The sequence below is a fragment of the Electrophorus electricus genome, chromosome 15 (assembly GCF_013358815.1).
Source record: "Electrophorus electricus isolate fEleEle1 chromosome 15, fEleEle1.pri, whole genome shotgun sequence".
In the NCBI taxonomy this organism is placed as follows: Eukaryota; Metazoa; Chordata; class Actinopteri; order Gymnotiformes; family Gymnotidae; genus Electrophorus; species Electrophorus electricus.
The window spans coordinates 896,666-919,000 of NC_049549.1; the positions used below are offsets into that span (position 1 = coordinate 896,666).

The window sequence follows — 22,335 nt, forward strand, 5'->3', positions numbered from 1 at the left end:
AGGTTCGGGGGGTGGGGGGGGGGATCTGAGCCAGACCACCCCGGGTGAGCAGACACTCGTCACGGCACTCCTGCAACACGTGATGTCTGGCCTGATGTGGACCACGCAGTGTAACGTATCCCTGGACCCCCTGTTCTTCACTCATCAGAAACCGCTCGCAAAGTAAAAGCATACGGGAGGAGAGACAGGCCGAAGGAACCGACACGCTGTCTTCAGACACCTTTCAGTTTATCTTCTCTGCTTGTGTGTGTGTATGTGGGTTTTTTTATTTTATATCTTTTTATTTATTTATTTTTATTTATTTTTTTTGCACAGTTTAGTATTTAATTCCCCTTTTCTCCGCGGAGGAACAGCAAACGCTCAGGGCTTCAAGGCGAGCGAGTGTCAAAGAGAACCGGATTCGTCACGTGTGTCCCGGGACTGCTGCTCAGTCGCCTTTGAAGCCCACCCGGATACCCCCGCGCTCCTGCTCGCAGCCAGATTTGGGGGTTATAATCTCAAACACCGAGCGCTCGGCTGCCTCTGCTGGATTTGCATTTTTTCATGCCGTAATCTCGCGTTTACAACGTCATTTAGGCATTTTTGGCCCCTCTGTCTCCTGACGTCTCATTCCGGCAGCCTCTCCCAGGGCCGAGATTGACAGCAGACAAGCCCCCCCGGGCGCCGCGCTCTGCGTTTCATCTCCTGCCACGTGATGAACCTTTGGCATACAACTCATGCATGCAAGCACGCTTTATTCCAGCAGACACACACACACACACACACAGCCGCTTGATTGATGCTAAACTGAGAATGATCTCTCAGCGCTGTCAGAGGCCAGCTAAGTCTCTGGAGCGTTCCGATATCCTGACATTTGTTAGATATATTCAAACAACGGCGCGCAGGCCTGGATGATGGGTTCTTTGTGCCGTAATCCTGCGGTAATCTGTTTAGGCAGCAACACTGTTACGGCACGCTTTGGAGAACCTCCACACCATCTAGCCCGTAGCTGGAGGTACTTCTTTTATAAATGGCTGCTTCCTGTTTTGAAGTGAGTGGGCTGGTTTTGACTCCTGTTTGTATTTCTTTCTCCTTGTTTTCTCATTGATTTCTCACTGGAGCCATAAGGAGATCTGTCCTCCTTCCCCTACTCCTTGCTCTTCACATAAACATGAAACCCGCAGCCCACCTCGAAATTAAAAACCATTTCTACGCCGTGACCCAGTACAGCGTATACTACTGCTGTCGTTTCCATGAGATGTAGACCGAGCAATCTAATGACTGGTTCCGTGCTGTTTATTGCTGGAGTTAGCACGGGGCTCGCACAGAAGGACCAAGCATTTCCGCACGCGCATTGCCGGTAATGAAGACGAACCGCGTGCGGAATCCGCTGATTGTCTCTTACCGTCTCGTCATCTTTTCCCACATTACCACCATCATCACCCTCCTTCATCATCTCCCGAAGCCCTCTTCGGACCAAATTAGTTCCGCTGTTATTCCGTGCCTGCTTTCTGTTCGTTTCTCTCTCTTGCTCTCACTCCGTCTCTCCACCCCCCCAACCGAAGACAAACGGCAAAACCTTTGAAACGGCTCCAGCCTGAGCCCACTGGAAATGGGCTGCACTTAGTAACCTGATGCCAGTCCCTCCCCTTAATGGTTTGCATTAGCTGCAAGCAATAAAATTAGCTCAGGTCTCTGCTAATGTTGGAATAATCATTTGCAAAGATGGTTACCACATGCTGCGACCATTTATTTCTCCTTGTCTTGCTCTCTCTCTCTCTCTCTCTCTCATTCTCTCTTCCTTTCTTGCTCGTATTTTTTATATGGCTCCTAATTCGGTGTTATTAATAATGGATAAAAACGCAATTTTCTGCGTATTGCTCCAGGGCCTCAGGAATCATTTCGATGAATATTTCAGCGCGTTATTTTAATCACGCCGGCACATACACAGCGGGGGGCCTTGTTTTATTGGCCGAGGCCATGGCTATGGGTGAGAGCCCTCCCCCCGCCTCTCACTGCGTCATTAAACCTCACGCTGTCTGCTTGGAGGGCCCTACCGTTGATTTACAAGACCTGTTAAAAAGTGCTGTAAAAAAAGTGGTACTGCAGTGCCATTTCTGCTTGTAATTTGACCCTGTCTTTGTTAACGGGGCGGGCACGTTATTTATGCGCACACTACAGCACCGTCAGGTGACAGAGTCTCACCGTGGAGGGCTCGACCATGGGCAGCCTCCTGGAGTTGGGGCTTTGCTGAAGAAGACTTGGGGGTCTCCTGTGTTCTCTTGTTTCATGCCCATCCATTATGTATGTGCAGTTATAATAATAACTAATAAATACATTAAAATGAAGTCAAATCAAAAGGCTTCCTGTTATCTAAGAGTAATAAAGACTGTGTTCTACACAGTGTCTCAGTTTTATGGGATCTAACTTTTATTTGTGAGCTAACATAATATATTAGGATTCTTAACAATATTGTAATTTGAGGTCCATGGTAACAGTTTACACTTACATGTTGCTTTTGCATTGTTAATGGGTATGTTTACTGCTTCTTTGTTAATGGCTGTTTGTGTTTACTGGTTGTTTGTTAATGGTTATTTGTGTTTATTGGTTCTTTATTAATGGTTATTTAAGTTTACTGATTATTTATTATTGGTTATTTGTGTTTACTGGTTATTTGTTAATGGTTATTTGTGTTTACTGGTTCTTTGTTAATGGTAATTTGTGTTTACTGGTTATTTATTAATGGTTATTTGTGTTTACTGGTTATTTGTTAATGGTTATTTGTGTTTACTGGTTCTTTGTTAATGGCTGTTTGTGTTTACTGGTTATTTATTAATGGTTATTTGTGTTTACTGGTTATTTATTAATGGTTATTTGTGTTTACTGGTTATTTATTAATGGTTATTTGAGTTTACTGGTTATTTGCCCCTCCACCCACAGTCAGCTGCATGACTTCTGGCGTCTTGACTACTGGGAAGACGACCTCAGGAGGAGGCGGAGATTTGTCCGGAACCCCTTCGGCTCCACCCACTTGGACATCACGTGCAAATCGCTAGAGGATTATGGTCAGTAATTCTGCCAGCAGCCAATCATAATGCTGCTGGTCTTTGTCAGTCTAGCTCATTATCTCAAAATTACTGTTCATTACATACAATGACATCATTGTTTCATGAGGAGTGCGTGCACACACACATACACACACACACACACACACATACACACACAAGCAAAAAAGGGTATAGCTTTGTGGATATTATGAATATTTGCTGAATTAGAAAGAACATTGTTTGTATTCCTCTCAGCTGAACATGGCACCTGGGGTTTATGACAGAATTTATTTGTCAGCAGTGCACATAATCGAGTGGCAAATCGCATTGGTCATTTACAAAAAAAATAAAAATTTGTTAAACAGTTTCCGAATCTGGCTTGGGAACTTTCCTTCCCTGACCAGTTTGATCTCGTAGTTCTGGCCGCCACACACCGGGGTCCCTCTACACCACCTTTTAAAGGGAAGAGGTTGGATACTATTACCCAGTGCAGGCTGTGCCCCTCTGTGCCGGAGGAGAGCGTGGACAGGCGGATTACGCGGACAAGGGAGAATCTATGGACGCACCAGGACAATAGCAAACCTTGTCATCTGCCACCAGCAGGGATGGAGGTTCTCCATGAAGCCTTGCTGGGGAAAACGAGTTGGGTGTGAATGATGTGCTAAAATTTGCCAGTCACGCATGTCCAGATGCTGCATTTAAGGTTCCATAATGTGCGGTATTTTACGTTTAATTTTAATTATGTTTCATTTTAATTATTTTAATTTATGTTTTCTAACAGTCTCTTGTCAGTATTTTATCATTGATCCTGGTTATTTTTGTTTTGTTTTTATTGCAGAGATTAAAACCTCAGTTATTTTATTGATTGATTGATTGATTTATTTATTTTTGCCATATTGTTTGTCATCTCCCTATATTCTCAACTGCTTCCTGAACATACTGTGTTTGTATGTTCATTCTCCCGGGCATTTTGAGACCGACTGTTTCAGGCAAACCATGTCAGATGGTCACTGTGTGACAGCCAACACACACGCACACACACACACACGCACACACACACGCACACACACACACGCACACACACACGCACACACACACACGCACACACACACGCACACACACACACGCACACACACACACACACGCGCACACACACACACACACACACAGACGAGAGTCTAGGCCTACCAGCTGCTCCTTGGTCTGCAGGAGGCCCCGTTCATATCACAGTCACAGTAATTACTGCTGAGATTTTCGTTTTCTTCTTTCTCCTGTTTCATTTGTTTACTTTCTTTTATTAACTTGTTTTGAAAATAGGCAGCGGTAGAAAAAACAATGAAAATGAAACACGATACTGGACTAGACATACAGACCAGATATGCTGCACTCTGTTTTAAGCAAGACAAACAACTTTAGGAAATGTCACTAATTACTGAACGGGAATTCTGTAAACCCGATTCCTGATGGGTACACTGATGACAGGTTTAAAGGATCAGAGTATTCTAAAATAATGAAATGAAAAATACTGAAATGGTAATGTAACAGGTCAGGACAGGAAAGTGGTGCAGTTTCAGACATAATTCAAATCGCTTATAGAAGAAAAGTATTGAACTTTTAAATATGGCCAAACAAATAAACAAGCATGTGCTCAAAGCTCACATGGTCGCTTTCAGCCCACTGCGGCAGCGAGTTTATCTCCAAATTCCTCACATAGAACTGTACACCTTCAGCTGTTCTGCTCTTCTTCTCAGTTGTCCTTGCTGGGTTATCCTGGGCTACTCGTGCTGACGTCTCGCTGAAGTCCTGTCTTCTCCCTGTGTCACTGATGAGGAGATTAATGCCTGAGCTGGCAGTGTGTAAAGGGATGGCCTGTGGTCAGGTGTTGTCCACGGGGTATCTCCCCAGGGAGGGCTACCACCTCAGCCTGGTACCTACGTGGGCTTCATACAACATGAGGCTTCCCCCAGCTTCGCCACCGAGCCCAACCATTGCAGGTCGGGTTTGGTCAGCTGTGCCATGGGTGAGACAGCCGCGTTGTCACCAGGACCGATTCCGTTGAGTGAAAATGCTGGTGAAAAATAATGAAATGTCTTATTTTAGTAGTGCTCAAGCCTCCTGTATCTATTTCTTTTCGCGGAGAGTATTTGAATCAGATGTTATTGCTGTCAAGTCGTATCATTAAGTGGTAAACCAACCATGTTTATATATAGTCCATGCTAACACAGGCCTGTTCAAGAGACCCTTTTCAAAGAGGCATGTCCTCTTTGGACATTAGCTATGGTTGGCAGTTGGTTGGCAGGGGATTTTTTAAGGAGAACAACTCGTCCCTGAGCTAGGGAAACATCATGGAATGGTTAACTGGATGTGTAGTGGGTCCCCCTCGGTGAGAATGCCCCGGAGGGACGGCCCACAGGCTGCACGGCTGTTTTGTGACTGCGTGAAAATAGGTGGTTGGGTGGACACGCGCACTGAGGGAGAACATAAATAAAGCGTTGTGCTTTTGATTTCCTGGAAGTGGAGAGTTTGACGGATCGTGCCGATCAAATTGCTGGCATTTTGCTAAGAGTCAGTAGGGGCTTATGTGTATTCGGGATGACATGTTTTCAAACTGCTTGTCATATTGTCAGATGTGTTAGCCTCTGCATTTTCATCTTTGGCCTAAGTGTAATGGCGTGATAGGATATGGGAGACGTTTCGGTTTTGCTAGAAAATTGGAACAGCCGCCACAAAAACAACATCATTATATCTAATTCACTGTGATTTATCACCATTTGCTCTGACGATATTTGGAACCCCCGGTAATTTTCAAAGTTTGAAGTTTAATAATGCTCTTTGGCTGCACCAGTTGATAAACAGAAAAAACAAAAACCCTCCCTCTTCTGTTTCCATGTGCTTTTTCTAGACACCGTTAACCTTTATTGTTGCTGGAGAAAGTATGTTTGTGGGGAAGTGTGTTTTAAAACCTCACCTCCGCGTCTTTTAGCTGTGTTGACAGTATAATGAGCCGTTTGTCCTGGCCCCTGGCCTGCCCGTCGTCCTGGCCGTGGCCCGGGTATATTGTTAGCTGATTGGACTTGAGCAAGCATGAAATGGAAGCCAGGTTAATATTGATCCGGCTCTTTAACGGCCTGTTCCTGCTCAGGTGTCCTTGCCGAATCATTTTCAGGTGAGCGGTTCCACCCTGACCCGCTGGACCCAGCCGGACAGAGATCTTTACAGCTTATTATGGGATGGGGCAGGCCGGAGGGGGGGGGGGGGGGGGGGGGTGAATACAGACAGTGAAGGAGAGAGATGCACTGTCGCCATACCAACGCCTTTAGGACCCTTAGGCTGACATGCCATTGCCTTTGTTTCGAAACACACTCGCTGTTGCTCCGTTACTGGGAAGCGCGACTGGAAAGTTGCCGTGACAACCTGACATGCAGCAAGTGTCTGTTTGCCCTGCTCTTTGATACGGCATGGATTTTGAAAATGTCACTCTTCTAATGCATTTCTGCTCCTCCACCCACCCCAGTCCCACGCACACGCATGCGGAGGATCTCGCCGGTTTATTCTTGTGCTCACTGTCGGTGCAGCGTGTGCCTCAGCAACGAGACCGCACATAGGAGAGCCCAGCTCGGAAATTGCAGACAGACGAACGCTGATAATAACAACCAGCGGGGAACGAGAGGGACGGAGCCAGAAAATGAAGACGACGCGGCTCCGCCACTAAACGGTCACGCGCACACAGCTGCTCAAAGTGCATCGCAGCCAGGACGGACAACTTGCGTGGGTCGTGGCGGGAAGTACAGCCCTCCCCGGGGTCTGGGCACCAGCGGCTCGGGGAGCTGGGAGCTGCAGGCAGCCGCGTTGGCTCCCACTGGCCCACACGAGAGACGCTCCTCTTCGGAGCAGAGCCATTCCGAAAGGCGAGCGCAGGTCTCGGGTTTCGGGGGATGGGGGCGTGGTTTCTTCCGAGCACAAAGAAACGTGGCGGCGGTGAAGCGAATGCTGCCAGGTCCCTGGTGCTTGACAGATGAGCCTGGACCTCTCGGGGATTTTAATGGGCTCACAGAAAGACTCGCGCTGGATATCCGGCATTTCTGAAGGAGGAAAAAAGAGACTCTCCCTTCACGTGAACAGCACAGGGCAGCCCGAAGTCTCGCTACGGGCATAATGTTTTAATTCGCCACACAGACACACGCACAGTGGGACGGCTAAGCTCTCTTGTAATTCTGGTTTGTTATGGAAAAGCATTTCAGCTATTTGTAAATGGGTTTTAAAAAATAATACCCAGTGCGGGAAGTTGGCGCTTAAGACGAACGTTAGGTCATTACTTTTCTTCGCATTTTGGCACGGCCTGAAGACGGCGGGAGTAGTGGAGCACTCACAAACCCCAGAGAAACACGTGCTCCTAGTCTACAGAGGCAATAAAAAAGTGGATGGCCCACACCATACTGCAGATCTCCAGCGGTATATATAACACACAGACACTTGTCAACAACAGTGTAAGGGTCTTCTCTGCCCTTATCTGTCCCGCATTGCACAGTAAAACTACCGAACGCCCCAACAGCTCCACCTCAGAGGCCGCTTTCACAAACGGTGGAGTCCCTGCCGTGGCCCGTATGCGCTTGCAAATGTGTCTTGTTAAAGAAGGAGAGTAAACAGCCACGTTTGAGCCCGCAAATCTCCACAGCAGCGAAACTGCTGGGACTCGTTTTGTAGTCAGAACGAGCGTCAGGGTCTCCATTCCTCCGAGCCCCATGTCTGCTGTGTCCAAATGCGCATCGCGCTATTTTAAGCCGTGGCAGACTCGAGGCGTGTCGTCCCGTCTACTCGTTAAGCCACACGAGTTTAGTTTGTAAAGTCTGCTTCGGCTTTAGTATCCTAAGTGGTGGCTAACTATAGATTTCGCTTCAGGCTTCATCTGTTTCCACCTGAGCGCTGCATATACCCACCTTTATTCTCTTTTGCTCCCACACTAAAGACTTGAGGATTGGCAGACCACATTTTGTCCTGCGTTTTCTCCCTCTTGGCGTGCCTGAGCAGGGCCGCACCCGGGACAGATTAGTCCCATCTGAGGACATGGGCATGTGACTACGGCTTGCTGTGCTTTCTCTCCAGCTCGGTCTGGATGCGCAGGTATGGTTTGGCCATCTCCCAGAGGGCTGGTGGACACCACAGTCCCGGCGTCTTCTAGTTTCAATCTGGAATTTGCCTGCGGAGGTGTGGAATCCTGCCTCTTCTTCGCTCGTCAGTAGTAATGCTGACAAATAGATGTCTTTGTTGCTAAAGTGGTTATTTGAGAAGATCTAGAAGGTCTGTCACTTTCTAATCATTCAACGCAATATCAGCGTTCCTGAGACTATTTGCCTCTTGTCTCTGTCTTTCTGCTCATTCACTGGCTTGTCTCTACTTTTCGTTTCTTTCCTGCCTGGCAGCTAAACTGATTTGTGGAAAACATCGTCAAGTCAAACATTCTTCCTTTCCACCCCCCCCGCCATCTCCGCATCCGCCTAGGGATCGTTTTCGTTGTCAGAATCGGCCTGGTTTGTTTTGCCTGCCTTGCGCCATGGTCCTCAGCCCCGTCTTGCCAATCAGAGCCCCGGCCCCGCCCCCAGTCCCCTCGTCAGCGTGCCCGTTTTTAACGATGGTTTACAGAATTACACTCTTAAGTTTCACTCGCATGCCTTTGATCTGTGACCGCTGGCTGGGTCCCTGCCTCCAAACATTACAGGCTCGCTCCCTTCTGGGGAGCTCTGCTGAAAGCTCCGCGGACAGGAGGCAGAGCAGGAAGTCCGTCAAACCCAACCCCCCCACCCCCCCCGCCGCCCCTTCCTCCTCCTGCGGTAGCTGCGTTGATGACAGTCAGATCCGACCCCTGTGAGATGAGGTGTGCGAACCTCGGGGGAGATGAGCAGCGCTTTAAGAGTTCTGCTGAAGAGAAACACGTCAAACGAGTGTCGCGCTCCTCCACATTTCTGATGAGCAGTTCCTGCTTTTTTGCCTCCCTTATTTTTCTCATTTCAATTTTTTTTAACGCTTGCCTGTTCTAGTTCCTCTGGCAAATCCGACCTTAAAGAGCACAGTCCCGCCTGGACGTGAGTGTGCGGTGGTGTGCGAGGTGCCTGCCTGCAGTTCCTACCTGTCTTTCTCGAGTAATTAACGCAGATGAAAGTGACCCCCCCCCCCCCCCCCGTCCCCCCCCCGTCCCCTCCTGCATGGCGCACTTGGAACCCTCGGCATTGCTTTCCAGCCTTCCAATCAAAGCTCGGCTTGGGGATGAGTTTCGGTGGCATCTATGATTGGTTATCTGCGCTGTGGGCTCAAAGCCGACATCGCCCAAACTTATCGAGCGGTTCTGTGCCTAACGGACTCTGAACTGCGGAAGGGCCAGTAGTTACCGTCTCAACCGCCTCTGCGAGGAAGAGAGACAGTGTTTGGTCATGGGCGGGGGCAGTGTTTGAGAGCATGTCTGCATGAGCTCAAAGATGAAAGGTCTAGCTACAGTCTAAAATCATTATCCAATACGACGCCATGCTTAGAGACCCATGCCAGATATGATTCTGAATTTAACAAGGTGAGGTGAACAGTCTGAACAAACTACAACACAACGGGGTTTAAGCCAAACACTAGTACAAAAACTGACAAAAAAAATACATTGTGGTATGTCGATGACAGTTCAAAGAATGACCTCAGCTCGAAAATGTCTTTCCTAGTTCTGGTGTCTTAGAATCTGGGAGAAAACTGCACACAGACTTTTCCCATTTCATTTACAAACAAATGGCCAGTGTTTTCCAGCTGACGCCTTCCTTTCTGTCCAAGGCCTTCATTAGAACTGCCCGTAGATTGGACGTTAGCCGAAGAGTCGGGCAGAAAAACAAAACTGGGACAGTTTCCCCGGCTTTACATAAAACATTCATGACAGTTGCATTTATGTTACAAAGTGCCAGAGTATCACAATTTGTAATGTTTCTGTGATCTGTGCTCAGTACTAAGTCACATGTCACAGTGTGCATGGGGCTAGTTTTCCAAATGACTCGCATGCTTTCAGAATTTAAAAAAAAACCCCAAAAACACACAAGAGCTTCAGGAGCGAGGTGACTCAGTGGCGCCCCTCACTGGTGCGTGTGGCCACTCCCACAGGTCGTGAGGACGAGCATGTGATGAAGGGGAGGAAGGGCCTGCACAGCCAGGCAGTGGCCAATCAGAACACGGAGGCGGAGCTGACGCTGGAGGGGGAGGACGACGTCGTGAGTCTGCTGCAGGAGAAGGACATGGACAACCTGGCAGGTGAGTGGGCGTGTCCTGCCATCCACCCGCTGTAGGGGGTGTGGCCTAGGGCACTGGCGCGTAGCAGGTTGGCCTCTCCTTCTGCGCAGCTGCTGATTTTTATTCCAACGTTCTAAAAACACGATTTATAGTGCATCTTTGGAAGGGTCTGGTGCATTCTGAGCAGTGAGAACGGCCAGTCAGAGTTACCCGACACCCCTGTGACGGTTCTGCCGGTCCAGTGCAATTTACTTAGTTAAGATAGTTTGACAGGCTAGCGCAGTGTGTAGCTGTGGAGTGTATTGCTCCAATGTTCCCGTTGCCACGGCCAAACATTTGTTTATCCATCCTTCTGTTCCCAATTTATTTGTCACTGTTTTTGGATTTTTCCTTTTACCTTATTTTTTTCCCCTTTCAGCACATTTCCATCCTCGAGGGTTCATCTCCAGAGGCAAGTGGGACTATTTTTGAGTAAGACTAAGTGCACCAAAGATATTTATCATTTCAAGCTCAACTGCAATGATTGAACTAACATTGCTGGGTTGTCCCAGTTTCAAAAAGCTTTATTTATTCGATCAACTAGTAACAAGCAAATCAGCCTGTCCTGCCAATCACACCACCAAGCAGTCGTGACTGTGAAATGAAGTTTATATCTCAAACCTAATAAATATATAACTTAATCTTATTTTCATTTCGTAATCTTAATTTCTTAATCTCAATTCCTTTGCTTTATTCTAAGGATTCCTCATATCCTCTTGATGTTGAATGTAAGTCTTGATTGAATGGTGCAGTGTAGTCCCCATCACCCTACAGCTGCAAAACTCCGTGGCAGGGCTGCGTTAGCACAGAGCGCTTCCAGCTGGTGTGGGACTGCGGCGCCGTGATGTATGTACGGCTAAGGCTCTGTAGACGTCCTATTAATTACGCTACATTTAATACTCCCATTCCTCACCTACTCATTCTTTAGGTCATTAATTGCCGCATGCATACTGCATGCAGTGCAAAGGCAAACATGTGTGTAGGACTGGAGCTTTGCGACTGTGTAAAATGGCACAGTGATCTGGTCTTTTCGGTTGCACCTATGTTGTGCCCTGATTCCTCTGGCTTTGAGAGTCCATTGGTGTGGGTTAGATGCCAGGAGCAGAGTTGTCCAGATTTCTTCTTGGTTTAGTAGCGGCCCTCTTGTGCTGATTGTACGGCAGCCTGAAGGTTTTAGCAGCAGCCAGTGGAAGACGGCAGCGTCTCTGTCTGACAGTGGTAAGATAGTCAGTGGTCATCTGTGGCTCACATATTGATCAGCAATGCATCTTCTGAGAAAAAAAAATGTGTTTAACAGTTTACAGAAAATGTCTGCTTAAAATCAAGAGGTGCTTCTTTGTGTCTGTGTGTATATGAGTGTGTGTAGTGTGTGTACCTCTGTGTGTGTGTGTGCACGCGCATATGTACCTGTGCGTGTACGTGTGCGCGCGCATGCGCACCTTGTGAAGTTCGCTTGAGTGCTATGACAGATCCTGTTATAGCCCATAAATTCTTGGAATGTTTGCTGTGCTCCAATCACAGGCATTATAAAGCAGCAAATGGACTGGGTTTCTATTTATGGCACTGCTCCCTTTTTTCGTGCAGTGAGAAACTCCATGTCTGTTCCCCCTAGCAGCACTCTTCTTCTTTGAGCCCATTACAAACATTTATTCAACTCTCGTTGAAAGATCGTATGGAGCGGCAGACAAAGTGATTTGGAAGATGCGCAGAGCGAGCCAAGTTACAATTCGTGCATCAAACTACTGAACACAAGAGCGGTTCCAAACCTGTTTAAATTACAACAAAAATAATACACCAGGCTGTTACAGAACAGGTAAAAGCTGCGTATATATGTGTTTTCTGTTAACATAAAAAAGTTGTAGAAGTGTTATACTTTGAAAGGGACCTATTACGCTCATTTTCAGTGTTCATAATTTTATTTTGGGGTTCTATTAGAATAGATTTATTCTATTAATGTTCTTTTAGTGTTCATTGTTTTTCTCATACTGTACATATCTTTGCACCTTCTGCCTGATACGCTCTGTTAGAGCGCCTGTTCTTTTCAGCTCCCCTCCCCTCTTCTCTGACTGGCCGCCTTACCCACTCTGTTCTGATTGGTCAACCGCCAGAGCGGTTCCGCCCCCCACGTACTTCGTCTCCCTGCCTTGAGTTCTGCAGACTGCGCTTGAAAAAGATACAAATTATTTGTTAGGTATATCAATGCAAAAATCTGACATTTATGGTTGAAGAAAATTGAGACTGAAAATTGGCATGCTTTTCTGTTGGTGAACTCTTCTGTGTTTATTATTTTTAGGCTCAAAGTGTTTTTGAAATGTGCCTTGTCTTAGAAATCATTACAGTGTGTGGAAGTTTCCAGGCTGTTTTCTGTCCTGCAACAGCTGATTGCGACTATTAAAAAAGCCTTTAAACGCTTGAGCAATTTTTGACAGTGAGATTAGTCATCACGTTAGCCTGGAAGTCTACTGCTTAGCTAGCTGCCTGCCTAGTCAACCAGAAATACCCTCCATTGCAGGCTCACACACATATGGTTGGACGCCTAAGCGCTCCACGGGTTTGTCGAGATCAAACGCAAGTAGAGTAGCCGGCCAATGTAGGCAGCGAACGTTGGCTACTGGAAAGCAAATATTCTGTTTAGCTAGCAAAGCCAGCTATCTACATAGTATAATGTCCACAAAGAACAAAACACACTTAAGGGTTCTGGACCCGAATCTTCTGTTGGGAGTCCTGTCCTTCACGAGTAAGAGAGAGAAGAATCCAGCATCGCAGACCTCCGTGGAGTGCCAACCAGGCGGGCGATATGCCCGTAACAAAGATGAGAAAAGTGCTTTCTTCGGGACAGAATTACTCTGTCTGCCGTGCGCTTTGGGCTTTGTAACTCTGCAGACCATTTAAATGCTGATGTTATATAACAAACCAAAAGAAAGAGAAAAAAAAACACAAAAGCATAACAGATCCCCTTTGAAATTAATAGAATGAGCTTCCTATTACCTAAACCTGTATCTTTCAACACAGGATGAATTGACTTTTAATTTTTTTTTTAAAAAACACCCATAAACGACGTGCTGAGTATGAAGTGGCAACAGTGTATGTGCGTCAGTGTAGAGATGATGCGCTTTAGTTTCAGGTAAGTGTTAAACATTCCATATTCTTAACGCTCCTAGAGAAAAGTAGGAGGATTGCACTGCCTCACTCCAACACCAGGGGAGCTGTGGAGGGAGCCTGGCGCTGGCTGAGGTAGCATGCCCGTGTGTGTGCTGTAACGGGACTGTGCTGGTATTGTTGTGTTGCTACATGCTAATGCTGGCGCAAAGGAGTGAAATGTGCCAACAGGGGCCATGGTGCCAGCACTGGTAGGAGCAGGGTTGGTTCCTGGACCCAGCTTCTCATTCCAGGGGTTTTGTAGAGGAGCTTTACACTGGTGTTTGTTTTGTTTCGTTTTGATTTGTTTTGTTTTCCCACACACAAACAGTAACTTTATCATATAAGTAGCCTACATGAAACAGATCTATCTCTCTCTCCCTCTCTCTCTTTCTCTCTCCCCCCCTCTCTCTCTCTGTCTGCCTCCTGTTTACAATCTTTTTTTCCACAGAATTGCTAATATACTGTGCAATACTGCAATGCTTTAATTAATAGTGTTGTGTATTAATTTTTTTAAAGAGACTAACCTATTCATTAGTTTTAATGCAACTTTAAATGAACAATTTCCCCCGTTACAGTAATGTTAATAAGGATAAATCTTTGTGACTTCATCACACTCCTGAATAAAATAAGATCAATAAGATAAGTTAATTTTTTTTTTTTTTATCATTTGGGATCCTGCCCTCAGCTGGTAAAGTGGTAATCTACTCTGGTCTATGAGTCAGTGCAAGTAATGTGACTTTAAAAAAAAAATTTAAATGAAACCAGTAAACTGTTTGAGGTACCTATCAGTGTAGTGTTAATGTTAACTGGCTAATGTTTCCAGCCAAGTGCACTGCAGAACTGTCCTGCTGATACGACTTTGCAGTAGGCTACACACACAAAAATAAATAAATAAATATATATATATATAATTTTTTTTTTGATGTAGCAATAAGGCTAGTAGCAGAATTGGAGTTGTATGAGGCATCCGTAGCCCAGAACTATTTCTTAAAGGAGTGTGTTTGGAAAACCCCGAGTGTATATTTATATTTAATGTAGGCAGCGCATTTTTAATGTAAACTCCAGGCACTCCAAAATAGCCAACACTTAACTATGATTATTTCCATGTCGGGAGGTGGGGATAAATAAATAAACGAGAACGATAAAGAAACAATATGAAATTCTATTAAAAAAAAAACCAAAAAACAAAAAACACAGCTCAGTAAATTGCCACCTCTCCCTACGTGCCTTTGTCTTACTACCCTCCAGTAGCATCACTGCTCCTGCCGTGGAGAGCGTTGCACGTCTGCCAGCTGACGTCAGGCGCAGCGCAGCCGGTGTGTGTGTGTGTGTGTGTGTGTGTGTGTGTGTGTGTGTGTGCGCGCGCACCTCCGCACCTGTCTCACTTAACGAGCTCATCTGCAAATCCCGCAACATGCGCAAATCGGCTCTAGATTAATGCTTCACGTTCTATAGACTCTTTATTCTCCTGGTATAAATTGTGCGGGATCCCGTTTAAAACGTGTGCAGGCAGTTGTTTTTGAGGCCCACTGAGCAATATACAGAAACACGCAGGTCAGGAAATCCAAATATGTGACAGAATCCGTTTTTGGGAGCCAGGGCCATACGTTGCCCCCACATATTCTAAACTACAAATTTAAAAATCTACCTCAATGTTATTATTGTTGTTCTTGCTGATTTCGTTATAGTGTTTGTCTTGCATGTTAATATTAATACAACAGCGGATAGATACAGTTGAGCAGTTTTGTTTTTGAGAAGCAGCAAAGGTTAGACGAGGCTATTTTATTATCTTTTATGTAAATATATTAATACAACACCCCGATTATGAAAAGGTCGCGGGAGATTAGGGCTGAACCGTCTGGCTGTCCTCTATGGCGGGGATACACTGGACGAATGCTACATGGTCTGTTTTTCCTAAGTGTCTTTCAAAGTCTTCATATATAGCGTCCTTCTCTCTCAAGTTAAATTGTGTCGGCACAGGTCAGCTAAATATAACAACTTTATGGCCGGCCTTGTTATACAGACAAATATAAAGATGATTCATAAAAAACTCGTCGAGAGTTAAGGTGAAACCTTTCTTTTTGCGATAGATGTCAAGTTTCATTAGTGTAAAAAATTGCTTTGCTCTTGTGTAAAATTTCAAAAGAGACGAACGCTGAGTGCACAGATCGAAACATTTTGAAAGGAGCGACCGATTTCGAGTCGAAGATAACGCAGAGATTTTACAGCGTTTCGCCTTTAGAAATGTATTTACTTCTTTTCCCCAACGTTTCCATTAAATATTCAACAAATATTATTTTTAATTGTTTACTAAAGAAATAGCTTTTCATTTAAATAGAAAATAAATACATAAAATTACAGGTTCCAGTAAATGTCAAAAGGCTAGTCCAAACAGTAGATTTAATATTGATTAAATTTGGACTCAGCCCCATCAAGCCTGTAATGAACACTTACTGCTCAGTAGTATGCGAGCTGGAGAGAGTGTATCTGAGCAGGGGAAGCTGAGTCGGCTGTACTCAGAGCGGTCAAGCGCCTCGGTGAAGGAGCCCTTTGGGAGTTGAAACCCAAATCCGCTTGTAATCTTGCAACAGTATCGGATCTAATTGTCTGAGGACTCCAGATTAAGATTGATGAGACATTAAAGTGGCTCTTTGGAGTCCAGGGGATCGATAAATATCCCAATTTCAAGAGATTCTCGCAGCCCAGACACGGCCGGGCGGTTGCATCGCTGCAGTTGTGCGCTAGTAAAAGGAGAGAGAGGCAGAGAGATGCGATCACTGCTTTTTTGTGCAGAGGTCAAAGGCCAACTTAAAAATATGAAGTTTAACAAGGCCAATTTTAAATGTTTTGATATGTTTAAATTAGATATCTAAAGGACTGATTTGATTAGCTCATATTAACGCGCCATAACGCAACATAAGCGTATCTCCCCCAGATGCTGTTTTGTAAGCTATGATATAGATAGCAAAACAACGGTCAAAAATGTTTAAAAAGGCCTTTGCGTTTGTTTTGCGCTCCTGTAGATCACCTTTATCTCTGTTCTGAAGGGCCATTTTACTTGGAGCATTATGAGTATTTTAATAATAAATACCCATAAATAAATATAAAGCATAGCCCTGAATTAACGTAATATCCCATTTCCATACTAAAAATATATTGCATTAATAATGCAATCACTACATTAATACAAAGTACCATGAAGTCCTGTAGACCAGAGGAGTAGGTCTGCTCCGTGCGTTTAAAGGACACCGTTTTAGTTTTCTCTTAGGCGCAATGGTTTTATTTTCACAACAAAGCTCTTTGCAAAAATTTTGCAATTTCACATATGCATAATGCTGTGCTAACTGCGCTATTAACGGACACGTGGAAACCTCGACTGCTGTTAAAATGACACCGCTCTCGTCTTATTTTGCAGGCCCCGTGGTGCTGAGCACCCCCGCGCAGCTCATAGCGCCTGTTATCGTGGCTCGTGGGACTCTTTCCATCACCACGACTGAAATTTACTTCGAGGTTGACGAAGATGACCCAGCCTTCAGACGCATCGGAGCCAAAGTAGGCTGGATTTCTTTATTCCCATTTCTAATTGCGTTCGTAATTACGCAGCGCTACGTGCAGCCCCGCGACGTACGCTTCACGAGCCCCGGAATTCCTGCAAAGATGGTTTTGCAGACGCGTATTTGTTCCTACATACCGGGTCGTTAAAATGGCGCTATAGTGCTGGCACACATTTACCTAAAAGCGTTTTATTGGCATGCGGCCTGGGGCAGATTTTGGTCCATCTTAACCGCCGCTCTTGGTACAGAGTTTGGAATTGATGGCCAGTATTTAGGACGAGCTATTGCGTGCATCCACGCTTTGCTGAGAGGTGCCTATAATTCTTTGGCCTTTGTGTTCGAGTGTACCGGTCTGAAAAAAAAAAACCTGACAAATTGAAAGCGAGCGTGAAATCCGTCACCATATGGACTCATAATTTCCTGAATACAGCAACCTAAGGGTTTTTTTTTTTTGTTCTGTCTTATCGAAACATTTTAGAGTACCTAAAAATAAAAATAAAAAAACGCTACTAAATGGGCATATTTCCGGCTTACATATATATTTTTTCTACGCACTTAAAAATCACAATTGTCTGTTTTCTCTGCTTAGTGTAATGCGCCGATGAGGGGGAATTGTTTCTCTCATTAAACTGCGAATAGGAAAAAAGCTTGTAAAAAGAATTCGATATGATTCACATTTAATTAGACCGTTGTGGGTGTTACCAAACAGTACCGGTCCTTGGCGCAAGTTCAGATGCTTTTCAGATAATCGCTGATATTTAGTAAATTTGGCCTACACATTCTAAACATTCTAAATCATTATTCGCACACAAATATCCTGTCTTTGTTTTTTTTTTATTAACTCTTTAAATAAATTCAGAGACAGAAATAAAAAATCCAAACACAATGTTATAGTCCAGTGTATTTCAAGTGCATTGTTTCAGGTATATTTTTTCCATATATATATAATATTCTCATTTTTTTAAGCTTTTATCATGTAAGCAAGGTACAAACAAAATGGTCGAATATATTTTAAATAAGAATTCAAGTATGTGTATGGAATGTCTAAAAATGTGACAAATAGTACCACCAAAATGTAAACTCTAAAAATGATAAACTTGCCATTGACAATAGTTAAACTATCATAGATGCAGGTCTAAATGCTTCTTTATCTTTTTTATATCTTACCTTCGCTATCAGAAATAATTCAGGCGAATGTTAAAACAGGTGGAATTAAACGTCTATTTACGTGTCACAGAACAACATTCACAATTTCAGACCACCGGAATCACAATCTACAAATGTATGTATTTACAGTATAAAAATGTACAGGTCTGTAATTTGTCAAGGCTTGTCACGGGCTCTGATTTTGAAGAATAAAAAGAGGGGGGGAAGTTATAACACTGATGATAAATAACCATTCATTTTTGATTGTTGTTACATTTTGCTCGCTTATAGAAAACGGTCACAGGAGTTATAAAAACTATTTTAGACGGAGATCTCTAAAATAATTTTTATCAATGCCATAAATACACATTTTACAAGCACGTGGGTAGGATTTACCAGCAGCGCGCGTTTTGTCCAGGCATTTCTGGCTTAGTTTTAGGCCTTCCCACGGACGTTAGGCACCCCAAAGCAGGCCTACTTTCTGCTTTCACTTCACATACATGTCGGTATAGTTTTACCTCAAAGCTTCTCCAGGCTTTTAGGGTTGGTCAGAATCTCTCTCGCCAGTCGCCAAGTCTGCTTGGCTGCGTTCTCGAGAGCGGAATGGGGCTTCCCTTGGAAAAGGTCTAGGTTCGGTAGGAAGTAGTGAGGACACCTCCTGCACTGCAAACACGAAATGAGCTGCAATAAAATTCCGTTCAGGCGGTCCCCAAGGCAGTTTTCGTCCCAGTCCGACTCTCTCGGATGTTTTTCGCACTCGTACGACACCAGAGTTTTCATGTGGTAATTATTCAGAGGCTGTCCTGGTAGTTCAAGGTGACGGTCGCGTAACGTCTTGAGCAGGGACAGACATTTCTTCCTGCAACCTCCCAACAGCAGTCGGTTCTCAGCTTCCGCGAACTGCAACACCCAGGCATCGCTCTCCGCCGAGCTCTGTTTCCCGTTTAACGAGTAGCATTCCTTCGACAGTAGATTGAAGCCCTCCGCTTTGACTTCTGCTACCCTGTTGGGGCCCGGCCACGGAATGTGGGGCAGGGGCCAGTGTGCTGCGCTCCGGGGCCATATACCAGTGCATTTGAAAGCCGGAGTGATCTGAACCACGTATCTGTCCCTGATGCGCAACTTCACCTCGCTCGTGTCCGCGACCATCTTAACCACGTCTCTGTAACTGCATTTATCCACCGCCTGCGCCACCAGCGTCTGGAACCTGGAGCGTATTTTGCGCGCTGACAAGTATCCCGACGCCGTGATGAACTCGACCCAGAGGGACATGCTTCTTTTGCGGCCGTCGCTTAGCTTTAGCACGGCGCAGCCGGGCAGAGAGCCGTCGTCCACGAAGTTGAAGACCCCCATCTGGTTGAGATAGAGGACCACCTCGAATTCGGTGGGGGAGATGACCTCCAGACCCTCGAAACGGTTGTCCATTTCGTTCAAGGAGCTGATGAACCGTGGCTCTTGCACCTCGACCTCTTTTAGGACATCCGAGACCACCTTGCAAACCTCCCTGATGGTCTTGGAGATGGCCGCCTTCCGAGACTGGCATTTCTCGTTGTAGTATTTGTTGAGGTGGTATACGAGCTTGGCCTGTGCGGCTATCATGTTTGGGCAGAGATCCGGGTTGTATACCGGAGTCTCGCAGTAACCCGAGGGATCCAACGCGGCTGTTTGTACGGGAGCCAATTTTAGAGAAGAACGTGAACTACTTGGGCGAAAAAAGTTTCTCGAAAATAAACCAAACCTATTATCTGTGCTCTTGGCACGTGCGTGTACGTCGGTTAAATCATCAGTCGCGGTTTTTAGATGCACCAAAAAAGTAAGTCCTCGTCCGTCGTTGCGCGCGTTAATTAAAAGTCCACGAAAGAGGCTTGGAATAGCGCACCGGTACAGTTTTCAGTAGTTAAAACCATTCCCTGTATTCACATGCAATATTTTTAGAACGTAGTTTTGTTTTTTTTGTTTTTGGAGTTGAAAAGTGCTGCGTGCTCGTGTGTGTGTGTGTCCTCGCGCTAACGGCTGCCGGTGCTGGTGTGTTTAAGATCTCCGGACACACTCCCGTAAAATTATAAAGGGAGGGTTTCGAGGGCGTCCAATCGCTGCACGATTCGTCACCGCTTTCAGATTATCGACGACAAATTAATCCCGAGCTTTTATATACATGTAAGTGTAAAGGTAGACATGTCCAGATCAGCGAACACACCTATGTATGCACTTTAGACAGAGAGAAGGATCAGGTTTTATTTATTTATTTATTTATTTTTCGATCTCTTTTCTCCCAGGGTTCTTTGGTCCACTTACTGAATAACTGTCATTCGCTCTATAGGTTTAAATTATGTTATTTCATAATATGTCTAAATTGATATTTCTTTGATTTCCAACATATTATTTTCTTATTCAAATATCGTCTGTCTTCGTCGCTTTGTCGATTGTGTTCCGAAGCGTGCGTAAGGCTCGCTGCTCGCTTTATTATAGGGCGCAGAAGTCTCGGACATGCGGGGATTTTCGGTTCCCGGTAATTCGGATTTTGATAATGGCATTTGCTCTGTTCGCGGTAGCCTCTTATACGCTAATGCGCGCTGCGTGGCTGGAATTGCATTTATCGTTTGTTTTGAAATAAGATTTTTAATATCCCCAAAATAGCCTGCTAGTGTATTAGGGTACCTAGCAACACTCTAACGTTTCAAAATGTGGAAGTTGCGGATATTAAAGTTATATGACTATATGTCTATTGGAGGAAAGACATTTTTAAAATAAATAATACTAAGTAGGCCTACGTCTGTCCATTTAGACATGGGAATGTTTGAAATGTTCTGCTTCTCGTTAAGTGAAGTAAAATGATCGATTTTAAACGCTTTTATAAAAGAGGCATTCAAAACGATGTTAGTATCTTATACATAACGCCATGTGTAATAATAATGATTTAATATCAGTAATGGCAGCAAAATGCACAGAAGTAGATTAACATTAATAATCGTCGCCTAAATTGCGCGTTTAGTGGCATATTTAGCGATTTTTGTATAATCCTTGCCATTTTGCTTAACGTGTATTAGAGTGTCAGCGAGGCCTGAATTCTGCCTCACACATTCATCCAGTAACTTGTAGTGACAGCATGACGTGGGATCTGCGCGGTTACGACATATGTAGCCTACACATCTTCTAGGTTTGCTTTCTGCAGGATCTAATATATTTCGGTGTAGTCTAATGCTCGTGGTGTTATTTCAGTCCAGACATTAGCTGTAGTTTTGCTGGCTTTTTTTTTTTTTTTTTTTTTTTGACGAAAATGAGCAAGATACGTAGAATTTATCTTAGAAATAATCTCAGCGTCTGGCATTTTTAAACAACCGTCCTTCATTTTTCATTGCACCTTAATGATAACAGAAGCATGATTTTAAAATGTAATGGATTTTTTTTGTTTGTTTGTTTTGTTTTGGGGCTAAAACTTACTTTATTATTATTACTGAATGAATTATTCTGATTTTAACGAAGTGATTGAGAATATTTTAGAATCGTTCAGTAATTTCGTGTAACTCTTTTATATATATATATATATATATATATATATATATATATATATAATATTCATTCGTTCGTTCGAATTTTAAAGGATTTCACACCATCATTCTCTGACGTTTCAGCTGTCTGCGTTGTCGGTGTACTCGTGCGGCGCGTCTGCATGGCTGCGCAGCCAAACGCCAAGACGCGCACGCAGTAAATAGGCCTTCGAGGAGACCCCGTCGGTCCAGCGGAGAAAAAGTTCATTGCTCGGTGAATAGATTTCCAGCACTGCCACAGATCATCGCAGCATTCGCTACATAATCTGCTCCAATTTTGCCTGGACGGAAGATTCGTTTATACGGGCACCACTACACCAAAACTAGAGTCGAAGTTTGGGAGACATGCGATAACCTTTCGAGATTTTCGTGATCATGTTTCATGATCATTTTCATGATCATCATATAGATGATATCAGTATGTAAGACGACTTACTGTAAGTAGCCATAATAATGAAATATTAAGAAAGAATAAATAATAGGCTATTACTAAATGTAGCACATATGAGATGGTTTCTTAAATGGGCTGTCTGCAGACCTTTATCTTCTGAGGGATTTCAGAGTGACTGAAACAGGTTCGAAGTACTGTTTTTATGCTTTTAAGTTGTGAATGATTAATACTAAACAATT

General features: G+C 44.5%; 2 protein-coding genes across 3 annotated transcripts in view; one reads left to right on the plus strand and one right to left on the minus strand.

Moving 5' to 3' along the window:
• nbeab (neurobeachin b) overlaps positions 1–22,335 on the plus strand; it is a 192,732-nt gene that overhangs the window by 111,912 nt on the left and 58,485 nt on the right. Inside the window, exons 38-40 of one of the 2 annotated variants that reach the window (XM_035534144.1) lie at positions 2,920–3,044; positions 10,152–10,298; positions 16,873–17,009. In XM_035534144.1, the coding sequence (XP_035390037.1) occupies positions 2,920–3,044; positions 10,152–10,298; positions 16,873–17,009 (409 nt within the window). Of the gene's footprint in view, positions 1–2,919; positions 3,045–7,399; positions 7,479–10,151; positions 10,299–16,872; positions 17,010–22,335 lie in introns of those variants that run through there. The other variant, XM_035534143.1, reaches the window with a different exon arrangement.
• On the minus strand, positions 18,279–20,171 carry mab21l1 (mab-21-like 1). Its single transcript, XM_027017959.2, has one exon. The coding sequence runs from the start codon at positions 19,754–19,756 to the stop codon at positions 18,677–18,679; it is 1,080 nt and encodes a 359-aa protein (XP_026873760.1). The 5' UTR covers positions 19,757–20,171; the 3' UTR covers positions 18,279–18,676.

What these genes read in the sequence shown, in the direction of transcription:
- mab21l1 (XM_027017959.2), bottom strand. Translation starts at nt 19,756, where the DNA reads ATGATAGCCGCACAGGCCAAGCTCGTATACCACCTCAACAAATACTAC.